Genomic DNA, 16,026 nt, shown 5'->3' on the forward strand with positions numbered 1-16,026 from the left:
TCCCCTTCTTTGATTCGAATTTGATTATATCCGCTCTTAAGATCAATTTTGGAAAATATAGTGGATCCATGAAGCTCATCTAATAAATCATCTAACCTAGGAATGGGATGCCTATACTTAATGGTGATGTTATTAATGGCCCTACAATCTGTGCACATGCGCCATGAACCATCTTTCTTAGGAACAAGTATGACCGGCATAGCACATGGACTCATGCTATCTCGCACCCACCCTTTGGACAACAACCCCTCTACTTGTCTTTGTATTTCTTGTGTTTCCATGGGATTTGTTCTATAGGCTGGACGGTTTGGAAGAGAAGCTCCTGGTAGAAAATCAATTTGGTGTTCAATTCCTCTAATAGGTGGTAAACCATTTGGAGGATCTTGAAACACATCTTGGAACTCCTCTAGCAAACTATCTAGCTTGAAAGACGTACTAATAGGAGTGGATGTAAGACATTGGGACGGAACAACACAAAAGATAGGTTCCCTCTTTTTAATAACTTTAATTACCTCTTTATGAGAGATGAGGAGATTATTCTTGACCTTCTCCTTTTCTTCACCTCTCTTGGACTTCATGATGAGGTGGACCTCATGTATTTCCTTTGGAGTGAGAGGTTTTAATATGACCTTGCGCTCTTGGTAAGTGAATGTCATCCTATTAGTAAGACCATCATGTTGAACATTTCTATCAAATTGCCATGGTCGTCCTAATAGAATGTGAGTAGCTTCCATGGGTACAACATCACAAAGAACCTCATCTTGATACTTGCCAATAGAAAAGGAAATATGGACTTGCTTATTGACCAAGATTTCACCCTCCTCACTTAACCATTGAAGTTTGTATGGCTTGGCATGCGCAATAGTAGGTAGCTTGAGCTTTTCCACTACACGTGTGCTAGCTACATTAGTGCAACTTCCCCCGTCTATGATCATGGAGCAAACCTTGCTAGCTATAAGACATCTAGTGTGAAAAATATTTTCTCTTTGAGTGGTGTCAAAGTCCGTGTGGACTTGACCCAAGAGACGTCTTATAACTAGTAGGTCGCCATCAAATGGAACCTTGTACTCATCTTCACTAGAGGAAGAAGAAGAGTGAGAAGTGTGTGAAGGTGAAGAAGGAGGAGAGTCATCGGTGACAACCTCTTCTCCCCTAATGCACATTGCCCTCTTGTTTGGGCATGCAGATGCAATGTGACCATGACCTAAGCACTTAAAACATTTGACTTGACTAGGTCGCGTTGGTGACTTAGGTTTAGAAGAAGAAGGCGCGGGGTTAGTAGAAGATGGCTGAGATTTATGAGGAATCTCTCTAGAAACATCCTTTTCTTTGTCCCTTGATGATGAGGTTTTGTAAAAATTATCTTTTGAAGAAGTGGAAAATTTGTTGCGGTAGGACTCTTTTCTTAAAATTTGTCTCTCTACTTTCATAGCCCGATGTACCACAACATCTAAATCCTCATCATCATGGAGCTCTACAACATCTTGGATGTTTCTATTGAGACCTCTAATAAATCTAGCTATTTTCGCGTGGTCAGTCTCATTAGTGTTAGTATGGTATAAGAGCACTTCGAGCTCACGCGCATATTCCTCCACACTTCGTCTACCCTGAGTAAGCCGTTGGAGCTTAATCAGGAGGTCCCTATGGTAGTATGGAGGTACGAATCGCTGGTACAACAAGCACCGAAAATGTTCCCAAGAGCTCGCGGGTGAGCCCCTGGTAATGTTCATCCTAGTTAGCCATTGCATGGCGTATCCCTCTAAAGCTAAAGTAGCTAACTTTACACGCAAATGTCCATCTACATCATACAAACTAAAAACTTGTTCTACTTTAGCTATCCACTCTAAACATACACTAGGATCGGTATCTCCCTTGAAACTTGGCAAAGACAACTTTGGCATTGCAAGGTTGGGATCCACAATTCTGGTCACGGTTTCACTCAAATAAAGCAATGAAATGGTTCAAAACTCACGGCAAGTGTCTCAAAGAAAAAAGGAAAGGGCAACACCCTTCTTTTAAGATAGTAAAATGTCTCACAAGTCCACTTTGAGAGCACCAACTCGAGTCCAAAGCAAATGGAAAGATGTACAATCCACCCTCAATGCAAAGAAGCCAAATCAAGACAACATATGGTAGAAGCCAAAAAAAAATGAATGAAAACTACAAGACAAATGATGAAAATAGAACCTAAAAATCAAGAAACTTGGCACAAAAACAAGGAGGCAGTATCTAATGAATGTGAAGAGACAAAACAACAAGAAATTGGAGTCAAAACAGTGGCACAAAATGAACAAGACAGCAAAGAAAATTAACACAACCACTACAACATATCCTGAAATTTCCGGCGGATATTTACCGAAGGACATTGTTCCACCGGTACTGTTATTTTATCGAAGGATGTTCCGAAGGATTTGGGCCGCCGGTAAAAGCAAATTAAACATTTTGGAGGGTGATTCTCCCTCTTCGAGTGACATAAGCCAGAGCACTTAGAAACCTTTAGAAGCGTTTAGAACCCTTCTTCTCCGCAACCCTAGTGTGCACATCTCTTCCTTCACAGAGGGTCGGCTAGTGAGAATGCTTCTTCGTTCAGTGCGTGTGACCTATCGGAGTCCTACTACCGTTGTGGATGGTTGTCCATTCCGCCATCATTCTCGGCCAGTGGTAAGTGTTCTCATCCTTCTCCGTCTTTTTTCCCCATCTCTAGAATAAACTGAGTGAAATTTGTGATTACTGTCTCAAACCTCAGGAAAACTCCCAAACCCGTCTTGCACTGGCGAGAGCCTTAATAGGTCTCAAAGCCAGTCGTTCGAAAAAAAGTTCGTGCGTGAAACTCGCTGCTGAGGAGGTCGTGCACGTGGTAGCACTAATGCTTCTCCCATGAAGGTTAAAGAAAGTGCTTTGATTCCTAAAGGTGAGATTTTTAAAATGGTACATTCTAAAATTGTAAGACTATTGTTTATTTTGATGCATTTTTGTGTTTGGAATTGGTATTGGTTTGGGTTTTGAGATTTCCAGTGATATCATTTGGTGTTCCAGTGGTAGTTGTAATTACACCTTCATTCTGTGTTTACTGGTTTAGGTTCTTCCTGTATATATGTGATTAGTTTATAGGGTATAAAAATAGGGTTATGGATACTGAAGTGATGGATTTATTTATAAATAAAACATTATAGAATACATTGAAATATTTGGGAGAAGGGTTTTGGATGAATTTGGGAGAAGGGTTTTGGATGCATTTGTCTTTGTCTGGTGATTACTCTGTGATTTGTGTAATGAGTAATTGTAGAATTGCTGACATTACTAGTAAATAATGAAGACAACATCACACTAAAATAACTTCAACGAGAGCTTTGTTATCTTTTAATACTTTTTTCATGTTTATTGAGTTTTTAAATAATTGAAGTTTCAATATGCTAGAGTTGCTCATGCCTGATCAATTTGTTAGTCTTGGAGCCAAGCATCAGTAATTTGCATATAAATGTTACCAAGAGAATTTACTTTACTTTTTGAGTGAAATGAAAAAAATAGTCTTTTGATAGCATGATAACATCATCTGTCTTAGTTGCCTACTTCGTGAAAAAGATATGGTGTAATCATTTTAATTATTGAGAAACTTTTTAGCATGATATGATATGAGCCATATTATGAAAATCTAATTTTTGGGTGCAGATTTATGATTTACTAAAAAATAATCACGTGGCTTGTCTTCTATGCAGCTTTAAGCATCCATGCTTATATACCTTTTAGCTTTAAAGTTATCATATTCTTTGTTATTTCTCTCTTAAAATGATTACAATGTTGTGTCATTTATTATTATTATTTTAAAAAACTATAACATAATACAACATAGAATAGTAAATAACAGTAGTGATGATATGACACTAGAGAAGTCAGGTATCTGATGTATCAGAACCACACATAAAAAAAGGTGATTGCATTAGGAACCTCACATGCTTTCTACATCTTCAGATGTGTCTCTATTTAAAATTTGAGTTGGCTCAAGGCAACTTCTTAATGTGTCGTGACCAAGTTGTGCTCTTTCATTATCTCCAAAGCCAAATATCTTTGTCCTGCTAGTGAACACAACAGTGTGGTACAAGCCAGTGCTAATTTCATAAACATGATGAGATTTCAAGGTATATATCTAAGATTCGAGGTTCCAATACTTTATCTAATACCCTTCTATCCAGGAATCCGAGGCTGCCAAATCCCATGGAGCCAAAGCCATAGACTGAACCAGAATCAACTAGCACAAATGTTTTCCTCTTCCTTGCACAGACCTACAAGTAATAAATAAACATAAGCCCTTTTACACTATGGATATCTTAAGACTAGTCAACATCTCTGGAGTTGTCTTCTCAATCTCATCGCCATGGCCTAAAGCACCACAGTATCCCTTGCCCCATGTATATACCTGGACAATTAACAAAATCTTAGTACCTGCATGGTCAAATTAGATTTATTGTCCTCAAAGTGGCCAATGGTTTTTATTGCATATTGTTCCTCTTCTTTATTTTTTTTACACAAGCAAATTCAAGACATTTTATGCATAATTGATGAAGGGGCTCATACCAAATTTGTTGGTGGTAGTCAGCCGGTTTGCTAATGTTCATATTTCTATAAGAGAATGTTTGCGATGAATTCAATTTTTTCATTATGATTGAGTTGTCTATTGTTTAAATTATAAAGGACTTATTATAATAAGACAACTCATTTTGTTTGTTTGGGTTGTTAATTTGTTTATATGTTCTGATTTCCACTGCAAAGATGGATTCTTTTATAAGTTACTTAAGTGTTAATTTCTCTCTTCTCTCTATTGATTTGGTTTGTGAAAAATGTTTCTTATTTTTGTTTAGTGCTTTCAGTTTCAATTACAAAGTAACACCTTGTTTTCATTTTGTTTATTCTTTCCAAAAGTTGGGATATGAAAGTGGAAGCAACATTTGTTTCCTGTACAAATTTTGACAATAGGAAAGAAAATGAAAACATAAAAAATTTTGTTGAATCAAATGATCTCAATCATTTTCCATTAATGAAAATCCTTTGCTGAAATGAAAAAGGTTCTCTTACCCAAATATAGTGCTATCTTTTGCAATGACGTTCAATTTTGCTAAGTCTTCCTTTAATTACTAACTCGCAAGGTTGTTTATGTGTCTTAATGTTGTGATTCTGTTATAACTATCTTTTTTTTATGCTTAACTCTGTAACAGTAAAACCCATGCATGCTAATTATTTACTTTTACTTATTTGTTTTTCACTGTGATTGGTTGTTGGCTGAGTTGCTAGTTAATGGCGTGATCGTTATGATTGGACCTTTTTTTTCATCATGCTGAAGCCTGATTTTCTCATAAATGGTGTATTTGTTGTTAGCATAGGGCTTTTTGGGTTGCTGTTAATTTGGAGTGAACGATGGATTTGACTTTTACTGTTTCAGTTTTTGGCAGTTTTTGGATTGCTAGTTAATGTTTTGCAAAATGGACTTTGATCATTAAATGAGCTTTATATATTGTTTTCACGTTTGAGTCAGTGCATGCCCAATTTATGATCCACAATGATTCCCCTGTCACAAGGTGTTGCCAATTTTGCAGTGTTGGTCCATGAATGTTTTTTCATATTTATGTTAAATATTATACTAGTTTAATCCCTCAAACATTAAAATATAGATTATTATGATGTATTATCAAGTTTATATTTTTAAATCATAAAGTTAACAAAAGCTTAAGTTCTTTCTATACACCATCAATACTTTTAAAAAGAATTACTGTAAAAGTTAACAAATTTATTAACCAACTAAAATTTCTTTACACTGTTAATCCACAAACTATTCACATAACTGATGAAGAAAGAATGGATTAAGGTATGAAATAGACTAATTAAGATTGAGATGATGATAACATGAAGGATTAAGTGAAAGAGAAGTAATGTGAAGGTCTTAGATAGAAGGGTGTGTGTCTTAGACTAACAGATATAAACCCTGTATGTTATTGTAAAAAAGCGAAAATAAAATGCATTTGTATTTTCCTCCTAATTTTTATTTTTTTGGTGCTGAGCTCCCATTTTTTTTATATACTGAAATTTATATTACCGAAGGCTTTTGGCCCTCGGTAATTACCGAAGGGCAGAAGCCCTCAGTAATTGTTAGCGACAAGGGATTTACCGAGGGCTCCTTGGCCGTCGTTAAGCCGTCTGTAACTACCCTTTTCCGACGGTTTATGGCATTTTCCGAGGGCTTTTGGCCTTCGGTAATGCCCTTTTTTTTGGTAGTGAACTAAGGAGCAAAATCACATCAACATGCTACGCATACATGAAGAGCAAGACCGAATTAATGCTGGAAATAATTTTGGCAAACCTCAAACCAAAATATTTTGTATTGGAAATGAAAAAGAGGCTCTAAATGAAGCAATCAAACACACCAATCAATGAGAAAACTCTCGGCCAAGCACACCAAACAGCAACCAATTTTTTTGTTGATTTTATTTTGATACAGCAAACAGCACTTGGTAAAATGTCTCTGCCAAGCCACTTTAATGAAGAAAATGTGTTTGATTGGAAGCATAATTGTAATGGTTTATAGCCTCTATTTATACAGAAAAAATAAGCAAGGTTCACACGCTTAAATCCAATGATGATCAAGCTCAATTCACCATACAAGCAAGGAGATGTAAAAATACTCTTAGCTATGCAATTTCAGAAAAATACTCTAGAAAACTCCTAAAGAGGAACAAACATATGACTCAATTCAAAGCTAATAAGCAAGAAAAGACACATACAATCCAGCCAAGACAAGAAATTAAAGCTGGAACAAACAAACAAAAGGAAATAGGACACCTACTTGTTGAAGACCTCCAATAGCATTGTTGCTGTTTGATGAAATGTCTACTCGCACAAGGCTTTGGACAGCCACAGTTTAATCCCTCAAAGCATTGATTTGAAGTTTTGATTCCTTGCTTAAGAGTATTGAGAGGGTGTAGCAACGTCCAGGGAGCAATTCCAGCCACCAAAATGTCCAAACAGCCAACACCAAAGCAAAACAGTGGAGTATTAATTCAACAGCAGAAAACTGGATGAACACAGTGGAGAAAAAACTTTACTGGGAACAGTACAGAACGAATTTGAGAAAAGTAAAATATGTTCATGAAACTAGACATCCAGACGAAACTAGGAAAAACCATTTCATGGAAAACGGACAAGAAATGAAGCTAAACTAAATCATACAAGTTCACTGTATTTTCACGCAGAGGCTGGGCGAGACAGAAAATGGCTTAGCGAAAATAAACATATCTAAGTTATTCTACTCTAGCATGCAATTCCTAAGAGATCAAAAACCTAAGGCTCATGATAACATGATGGGGAAGTGCATACCTAGAAAGAATATACTAAATGACATTTAAGAGAATGGGAAAGAAATTAAAAATGGAAGAGATTAAGGAAAAGGAAATTTAGGAATTGAAGATGCGCCACTTGAACAAGCTTCCAAGATAAGCATCAAGAGGAGGACCCCCACTTGCTTGAACAAGATAAGGTCTCCCAAATTTGGGACTTTAGAGACAAAATTTTATCTCAAAGAAGATTTCAAAGGTGCAAATCAACTCAAATTCATTGAATCAAGGTAAGGTGTACAAAAAGGAGACCCCTAAGCCTTCTTATATAACCTTTGGAGTGAGCTAAGATGCAAGATCTAGGAGATGTGGGACTTTTGAGGGTGTAGTCCGTCAAGCAGCTGTTGCAGGTCTTCTAGGGACTTTTGAGTCCCACATTGCTCAATTCTCTCCACTCCAAAGGGTTTATAAGGCAACTAGTTCTCCTATAGTTCAAAATATGAAAACTAGTTATGCTACCTAATGCTGCACGCCTAAAAATGCTCACTTTCTCTTCTATTCTTTTTAAGACCAAGCTATGGAAAGTCCCACATTGCTTACTCTTAAAGAGAAAGAAGAGTTTATAAGTCATTATTCACAAGAACCAAGAGAAAGAAATCAAAAGGCAAATACACGCCCAAAGAGAACCTATTCTACTTTCTTTGATACAAACGTGTAAAGAAGACAAGAAGTAAAATGATTCCCTTTAGTCATGCTTCTTGTCATCCTTTTATTCTCTTCATTACTTGGCCCATCCATGATCACATCAACGTGTCATTATATATTAAATTTAAAACATATCAATTCATCATCTCTATCACAACAGTTGCCACGTCAACATCATATTCTCTAAACATAAACCTTTCTCCTTCCTTGTGCCGCCACCCTCATGGCCAATGCCAGCCACCAAAGAAACCACAACACCACAACCTTCAACCACACTCCACTTAGCCCATAAGTCACCGTCAACCATGGCAACCACCACACTCAAAACCTGCACGAAACCCAAATGGAGCACATCTCGCCACCCTTACAACTACACGACAACCAACCGCTGCAGAGATCACAGGAAACCTGCAAAGAGGCAAACCCAAAAAGCGCACAACACCTAGTCCCCGAAAATGCACAAATCCAATTTTTTCCATTAACGTACCTCCAAAAACCTGCAACCAGAAACACAGAAGCAACAAAACCCAATAAACCCCTAAATTGCGATGAACGTTAATTGCTTAAGCAAGTCTCACGCACCACCAACCACAAAATCGCACTCAGCCAACGTTCATCTTCAATCGCAAACCTGCAAGAGAGAAAAAAAAATGTAGGAGGCTTGTGCGTGAATGATGATGATTGTTTTTTAGAGTTGTTGCGATGTGATTTCATTGCTTCGTCTCTTATTATGCATCGCAATAGCTTCAATGGTTTGTCTCTGTTTAGCAAATATGCATCTTGATGTAGGGATTGTGGTTGATATGGAGTAGAAAAAGCGGCACGATGAGAGAGGTGATGAAGGAGCGAAGGTGAAACTCACGGTTCACTTATGAGGTTGGATGAAGATCTGTGATTTTGGGTGCTGAGTTTTGCATGTTTTGGTTCGAGATCTGGGTTAATTCTTTTGTGCATGTTGCTCAAAGAAGATGATGGGCCTGACAAAGTACAAAGATGGCGGGATGAGGTCTTGGGATTGCAGAACGTTGCTCTTTATTTGCAAGTTTCTACGATTTAGGGCTTAATGGTGGAGATGGCTCGAGGGTCTCTTGAAGATGATTTCTGGTTTTGGTTTTCCTGTAGGTGATTCGAGGTAAAAAAAATGTCAAATAATCTCGAGGGTGTGCTTCAATGTCGAATTTTGCTAAGGCATCAGCAATTTCGGAATACATCATCTCCATGGTTCTTCTCTTCTAATCGAATATTGCTTGAACGGACTCAGTTTCAAGTACACCTTCAGACCACATTGGGTTGAACGGAGAAGCGGTGGCGGGAAAGGTGGTGAGACAGGGGCACAGTGTTAGGGTTTTGAAATTTCCAGAATCTTTTTAATTTTTTTTCTTTTACTTTACTAAATTTCATGTCATAGTTTAATTATTTTCAGAGAATAAAATGATCCACCTCAGCATATTTACTATGCACCACATCATCATATTTTAATGTCATCTATCAACACTTAATTATTTTACCAAACAATTTTATAAAAATTTAGTTATTTTATTTATTTTACTAAACACACTACAAATATAACAAAATTATTAATAATATTATTTGTCCATTTCTATTTTCCTTTTTTGTTAAAATGGTTTAGTTTCGGTCAGCTTCTTATTGTATGGACGATTTAGTGGATTAAATATATAAAATAATTGTTTCCGACTAAATAAATTGATTTAAATATAATGAAAAATATTTGAATTATAAGAAAATATTTAATTGGCTTTAATGAATATATATAAATAATGTATATTCTTATAAAGTCGAAACATCCTCGACAAAAGACTCATCCACACTTTTCAGTATTTAGAATGAGATATTTCTACTTCATTTCCAGGTAGCATAAGATATACTAGGTTTAAGATATAGTGAATTCCTACTTCACTTTCATGGAGCATAATATATACTAGGTTTCAAATATAGTGAATGTTTGAGACAAGAGATATGTCTACAAAAGACACTCTTAAGCTCAAGTTAGATATGTGCATCAAATGATAATAAATGTTATATTGAATCTGTAGTATTTCCCTTGTTAACTATGTTATTTATAATGGATTTATGAGCTTTTACTTGATTGGGCCTAGGTTGTCTAGGCCTTTCTTGAGATTTTTAGGATTTTGTTAATCAAGCTTATGCCTAAATCTCCTTGTTAATTATGTCTAATCCTTATTAACGTCTATCAAGATGTTTACTCCTTATATTAATTGTTATTGGGATGGTGTCACACTATATTGTTCGAGGTGTTCTTAGTCATATATATTATATTGTACATCTAAGTAAGAAAAAGGAAAAAATAAATTTAAAAATTATGTCTAATTTTTTAACACTAATACAACAAAGGTTATAGATTATGATTATTTTAGAGCTTACTCGACAGTTATAAATCATAGTCTATCATATTATAGTCTAAAATAACTCTTTTATTATTAAGACTTATAGACTACAATTCTCTCAACAACTATAACTTATTACTACTTATAGACTACGGTTCTCACATAATTATAGTCTATTATCATTTATAAATTATGATTGTCTCAATAACCGTTTATTATCACTTATAGATTATGATTTTCCCAATAATCATAGTTGATTATCCTTTTAATTTATTTTTTTTATTATCTCATTTTAGTTGTTTTGCTCTTAAATAAGCAACTTGGATAGAAATAAAATTAGAACTAGTGCGTGTATGGTGCACGCTATGCAACAACAACTTAATTTCAACATCAAACAAGCTAAATTTGTGAATATATATAATAAACCAATTATAGAAAAAGTGTGTTAAACAACATATTCAAACAATAAGTTATCCGAATAACATAATAATTCAAATGATTAAAAAAATTAGGTTTAATCATTCGGCAAGTCCTAATTTTTGGTTGGGAATCTCAAATTGGTCCTCTTCTTTTTCGGTATCTAAATTGGGTCCTTATTTTATGAAAATTGCAACAATTAGGTCACTGTCATTAAATTGGGTCCAACGACGTTAATGTATGGTTGACGTGGCATGTTGATCTTCATTTTTAAATGACGTGGAGTAGCTTATTTGATTTATGTGATTCTGATTTGTTTTTAATAAAAGAAATTGGTAAAAATGAATTAAACATTAAACTGCATACTTTGTTCGAATTAGGGACTAGGAAAAAGGAAGTTTGATTTTAGGGTTTATATAAATTGGGAATTAATTTCAAAAATTTTTCTCATTGATGGTTCTTCCTTCGACTCAGCTTCTGATGTTGGTTCAGATAAGATCATCTTTTTATTTTCTTCTTCAGAGGAAGATGATGCAGGGATTATATCTGAAATCATAATACAAGGTTGAAGGAATTAACACATGCAACAAAATCATAACAACTTGAACTGTCTCTGAAATTATTTTCTTAAAGAAGATATAAGGAAAGACACTTTTTGCCCTGGCCACCATATTTACCAGACCACCATTAGCGCTCGTAGAGACCACCCAAAGCCACCATCTAACCCTAGTCGCCGCCGTCACGCGCAGGACTTGCTGGACCACCACCATTGCAACCTCCACGCGAAACCAGTTCGCGCGCCGCCACCATCTTTGCACATCATCTTCCTCGCGCTTCCAAACTCCAAGGCCGTTGCCGCCATGAATCATGTCGCACTTCCTTGCGTCGACCACTACCTTCAACGCATCATCTTCTTCGCACAGGTAGCCACCACACAAGCCTCCATTAGTGCAACCTAAATTATGAACACCATTGTGGCGCGTCAACCTCCATGAAACACCACCAGACCTAATCATAGAAAACCCAAATCAATTTCATCAGAGAACATTGCGCCTTGCACCTGCAAATCAAACGTAGAGGAGGAATAATCCAGAAAATTCCCAATTCGAAAAACCCTTTCAAACCCTAAATCGCGTTCAAGCTCTCCATGTCCACAAATCAATATGAATCATGATGTTGCGCGACCACCTTCCTCGCAAGCGTTCAAACCACAATCGCAACCCTCAATGTTCTCTTCCAAACAATAATCGCAACCTGTAGAGAAAGAGAATCCCAAATAAGAAGCAAGAATAACTCCTAAATTCGCGCAAAACAGAAACCCTAAGATCGCAAAATCCTTTATGGCAATCTCCTCCATCAAAATAAAACCAAATCGCGATATCTGAATGAACACTAAAACCAAATTTCCAATTTCTCTTGATTTCTAAGTCTGTGTAATTAACATTTTCCAATTTTTTAATTTAAAAAAAAATAAAATTCCATGTCAGACTTTCCTATTAGTAAATAAAGTGCGTCATTTAAAAATGAAGGTTAGCATGCCACGTCAACCATACCTTAACGTCGTTGGGTCCAATTTAACGGTATGGGTCTAATTGTTGTAATTTTCACAAAATAAGGACCCAATTTAGACGCCGAAAAAGAAAAAGACCAATTTGAGATTCTCACCCAAAAATAGGACCTGCCAATGATTAAACCAAAAAATTATCATATACAATATTTTAAAACAAATTAAAATCAATGAAAGAAGAATGCAAACCTAAGAGGGTGCTTAAACAAGAACACGAGTAACATCAATATGGGTAAAAGCACAATCACGTAAAAAGGTAGGAATGATGTGTGTGGTCACTACGACACAAATAGTCACATACGAACAAGGGTTTAGGCTTAGGAACAAAGTACATGTCAGTGGTACCAAGTCAAAGCAAGAGACTCATCTTTCATAGTAGAGGAGGAAAAGTTTGCACTAGTGCAATTTTAACTTTTTATGTCCATTAGTTATTTAAGGAAAACTTATGCAAAATACATAATACAAATGTACAATAATATAGCACATATTTACTTATTATAAGGAAAGCATATTCTCAAGGCCTTAGCACAAATGTAAGGATAACATTTAGCACATTTTCTTGTATCTAGATTCTAGCTTATTATACCTCTGATGAATATAATGTATTTTAGAACTAAAATCAAATATCTTTAAAATTAAATAATATTTTTAAATCAAAAAGAGTATTTATCTTTGTTTATAAGTAAAATGGAAGTCAAATCCACATTTTATTAATTATTTATTTATGGTTTAATCCTTAGTTTTTAAGGAATCGAAACAAAATAAATTTTATCTTTTAGTTCTCGAGAACAAAAATTCATCTTTTCTATCCTACCTTAATATGCTTTAGTTATAAAATCAAAATCTAATATACAAAATAACCCGTATCATAGTGTTTCACTATACTAATATTGTGTTCAATAGTTCATCAATACCAAGAAACAATAGTAATTAAAGTAAAAAGAAGTTTAAAATATACATAACAATAAAAACTACAATTTTAACTAAATCGAAATCTCTTTTTTTTTTTGCAATAATTTTAAAATTACCACCGCTTCAATATAGAACTTTTTTTAATAAGGGTAATCTATCTGCTTTGCAATTTCACATATACGTACTTTTCTTGAGCAATAATATACAAATCACCCCATCATTCTTTTAGGAATTCTCGACGTAAGAGAGATACATTTTTTTCATGGTCATTATGGGCAAGAAACACTTGGTCGACTTTTTTTCATGATTTGCCAATAACACACCAGACAAACCATGGAACTGAGATTACTTCTACCCATACCCTGTTATTAACAAGGATTTCTATTCCAAAAAATGAGGATTATCACCACCCTACCATGTGATATTGGCCATTTAAGTAATTGTCACTTATTATATCCATTATGTGTAAAATAATGATTGTAGGGTTCTCAAAAATCAACACTAGTAAAAAAACTTGATTTGAAATCGTACAATACGCTTCGGTTGAGGTGGAACCGAAATCTATAAGAAAGCGGTGGCATTTTCATAGTTTTGATTAACTTTTCTGTCCTGGTTTAAGGGGAACCGAGGCATATAGATAATATGACCTCGGTTCAAACCCCACCCGATGCCAAACATTCTGAGAATGTCTCAGTCCACTAGGACCCGAGGCAATATACCCTATAACACTATCCTCGCGCATTTCACCCTCACATAACCCTTTCCTCCACCTCCGCATTTCACCCTCACATAACCCTTTCCTCATCCAACAGTGCCCCCTTCTTCTCCTCCTCCCCAAATCTTAACGACTTCCACCCTACGCCGTCGCGTCACGTCCACGGCAATGGCGTCTCCTCCACCTCCACTTCCTCTGCCTCCTACAGATCCCTCAAAACCCCCTCATTCCAAACCTCGGTGGCACCCCCGTCGTTGCCATCCTCGTGCCCTCAGCCTTAAGTCCGTCGCCTTCTTTGTCATGTGGTTCTCCCTTATCTTCGCTCAGCTCGCCTTCTTCCTCTCCTCCTCCTCCTCCCTCCTCGCCACCTTCAACTCCTTCGTCGTCGTGGCTGACATCGCCTCTTTCCTTTGCGCTCACACCACCTTTCTCCTCGGCGTCTGGTCCTCTCTCCAATTCAAGTGGCTCCTGCTCGAAAACCCTTCCATCGTCGTTGCCCTCGAGCGCCTGCTCTTCGCTTGCCTCCCTGTCTCCGCCGCGGCGCCTCCCCCTGCTAGTCGACACCGACAACAAACTTGTCTGGGTGAAATGCTCCGCTGTCGTAACTGCTCCACCAAGCGACCCAGATCTGCATTCCTTCCCCGACATTCTAGAAGCTTTCTCCTTGTTATGGTTTAATTTTGACTGCTCTTTGTTCTGGTTTTTTGTTTGTCTTTAACAAAGATGGGAACTTTATGGTTTAATTTTGCACATGGTGAAGTCCTTTAAGGTGTTGCACGGAGGCGCGTTGGCTTTGGTGGCAGAGGCTCTTGCGAGCATAGGCGCATCAGAATATGCTGCAAGGTGATGCAGTACCCCATTTCTCTTTGTGTTCTGATTTACTTTGATGTTGATATGAAAGCCCTTCGGCTGTTTGGTGTGCAATTTTGAGTCTTTGGTACAATTTCAGGGGTTCCCTTGTGCCACAAGAATGGCGATGAAGGTAATAAAAAAGGGTCCCATTTGAAACGTACTCGTGTATCAGCAAAGGGTGTTCAAGTTCCAAGCAACAACCAAGGAGTTTCACCAAGCTTCTGTGGTTTACTTGGCACAGAATTCGAACCTCGTTTCGCATCTGATCAATGCCTTTGGTGCTTCCAAACTTCGCACGCTTGATGGAAAACACGGTTCCATCATCGAATGTCCCCTTGAACACTTCACCGAATCCACCAGTTCCAATCAAATTTTCTTGGGAGAAATCGTTCATTGATGATAAACGGTTTCTTATCTCTCTGTCAGTGAAGATTATTGATGATAAAGCACTTGCTTTCACACTTGAGACTTCTTTTCTCTTATTAATTTTAGCCTCCTTTGCTTTTCTTTTTGCTTGGTTATGCTTCTTGTAGAAGATCACTCCTGTGATTGCTAGAACAAACACTATTCCTCCTATGGAAACAACCACTACCCAAAACAAGAGTTCATAACAGAAAAATTATAAAGGGTTTATTGTTATATCTTGCAAAATTGTATCGCATGTGATCAGAACTGTTAAATGTTGGCATATAGCAGAAGAAAACTAAAGAGGCCAACACACACATAAGACCCCCTCTACCGCATGGTAAAGACCTCTATTACCTCGGTTGCATTTGGACCGAGGCAAAAACATACATTTTTTTGCCTCGATTCAGACCCGAGGTAAAAAGTGATAGACTTTTTACCTTATATGTATATGCCTCGGTTGTAGAACCGGTGCAGATGAATAAAAATAATCGTTATCGTTTTTTTTTACTGTACTAGTGCCAATTCTTTATTGTTCATTATCACTGCCAGAAAATTAAACTAAAATAATCTTTTGGCTATGTTCATTGGCTTCTGAGCGAGGGATACTCGGGTCATGAAGTGAGCTACTATAGAAAAAAGGTGTAAAATATAAAAAGTGAACAAACTTCATATCTTGGGGTATCAGATTCAGTGGAATGTGACTTTTATTTTTTTAATGTGTTCACAATAATAAGATAGAGCAGAGAGATAACACCAAAAACTTCT

The 16,026-nt window shown here is 36.6% G+C and overlaps 2 protein-coding genes across 2 annotated transcripts; both read right to left on the minus strand.

Annotated features, from left to right (window-relative positions):
- Positions 1–414: 414 nt before the first annotated feature.
- LOC108321011 (uncharacterized) lies at positions 415–1,901 on the minus strand. Its single transcript, XM_052872202.1, has 2 exons — positions 513–1,901; positions 415–435 (listed from the first exon to the last, which is right to left on the minus strand). The coding sequence occupies exons 1-2, from the start codon at positions 1,899–1,901 to the stop codon at positions 415–417; spliced, it is 1,410 nt and encodes a 469-aa protein (XP_052728162.1).
- Positions 1,902–14,827: 12,926 nt separating this feature from the next.
- LOC128195185 (wall-associated receptor kinase-like 20) lies at positions 14,828–15,247 on the minus strand. Its single transcript, XM_052872203.1, has one exon. It carries the CDS (start codon positions 15,245–15,247, stop codon positions 14,828–14,830), a length of 420 nt encoding a protein of 139 aa, XP_052728163.1.
- Positions 15,248–16,026: the final 779 nt, after the last annotated feature.

This window comes from Vigna angularis, chromosome 1, assembly GCF_016808095.1.
Source record: "Vigna angularis cultivar LongXiaoDou No.4 chromosome 1, ASM1680809v1, whole genome shotgun sequence".
NCBI classification, from domain to species: domain Eukaryota; kingdom Viridiplantae; phylum Streptophyta; class Magnoliopsida; order Fabales; family Fabaceae; genus Vigna; species Vigna angularis.

What these genes read in the sequence shown, in the direction of transcription:
- LOC128195185 (XM_052872203.1), bottom strand. Translation starts at nt 15,247, where the DNA reads ATGAACGATTTCTCCCAAGAAAATTTGATTGGAACTGGTGGATTCGGT.
- LOC108321011 (XM_052872202.1), bottom strand. Translation starts at nt 1,901, where the DNA reads ATGCCAAAGTTGTCTTTGCCAAGTTTCAAGGGAGATACCGATCCTAGT. An exon ending in TCCTCATCTCTCATAAAGAG is followed by an intron (nt 436 to 512) that starts GTAATTAAAGTT and finishes CACTCCTATTAG; the next exon opens with TACGTCTTTCAAGCTAGATA.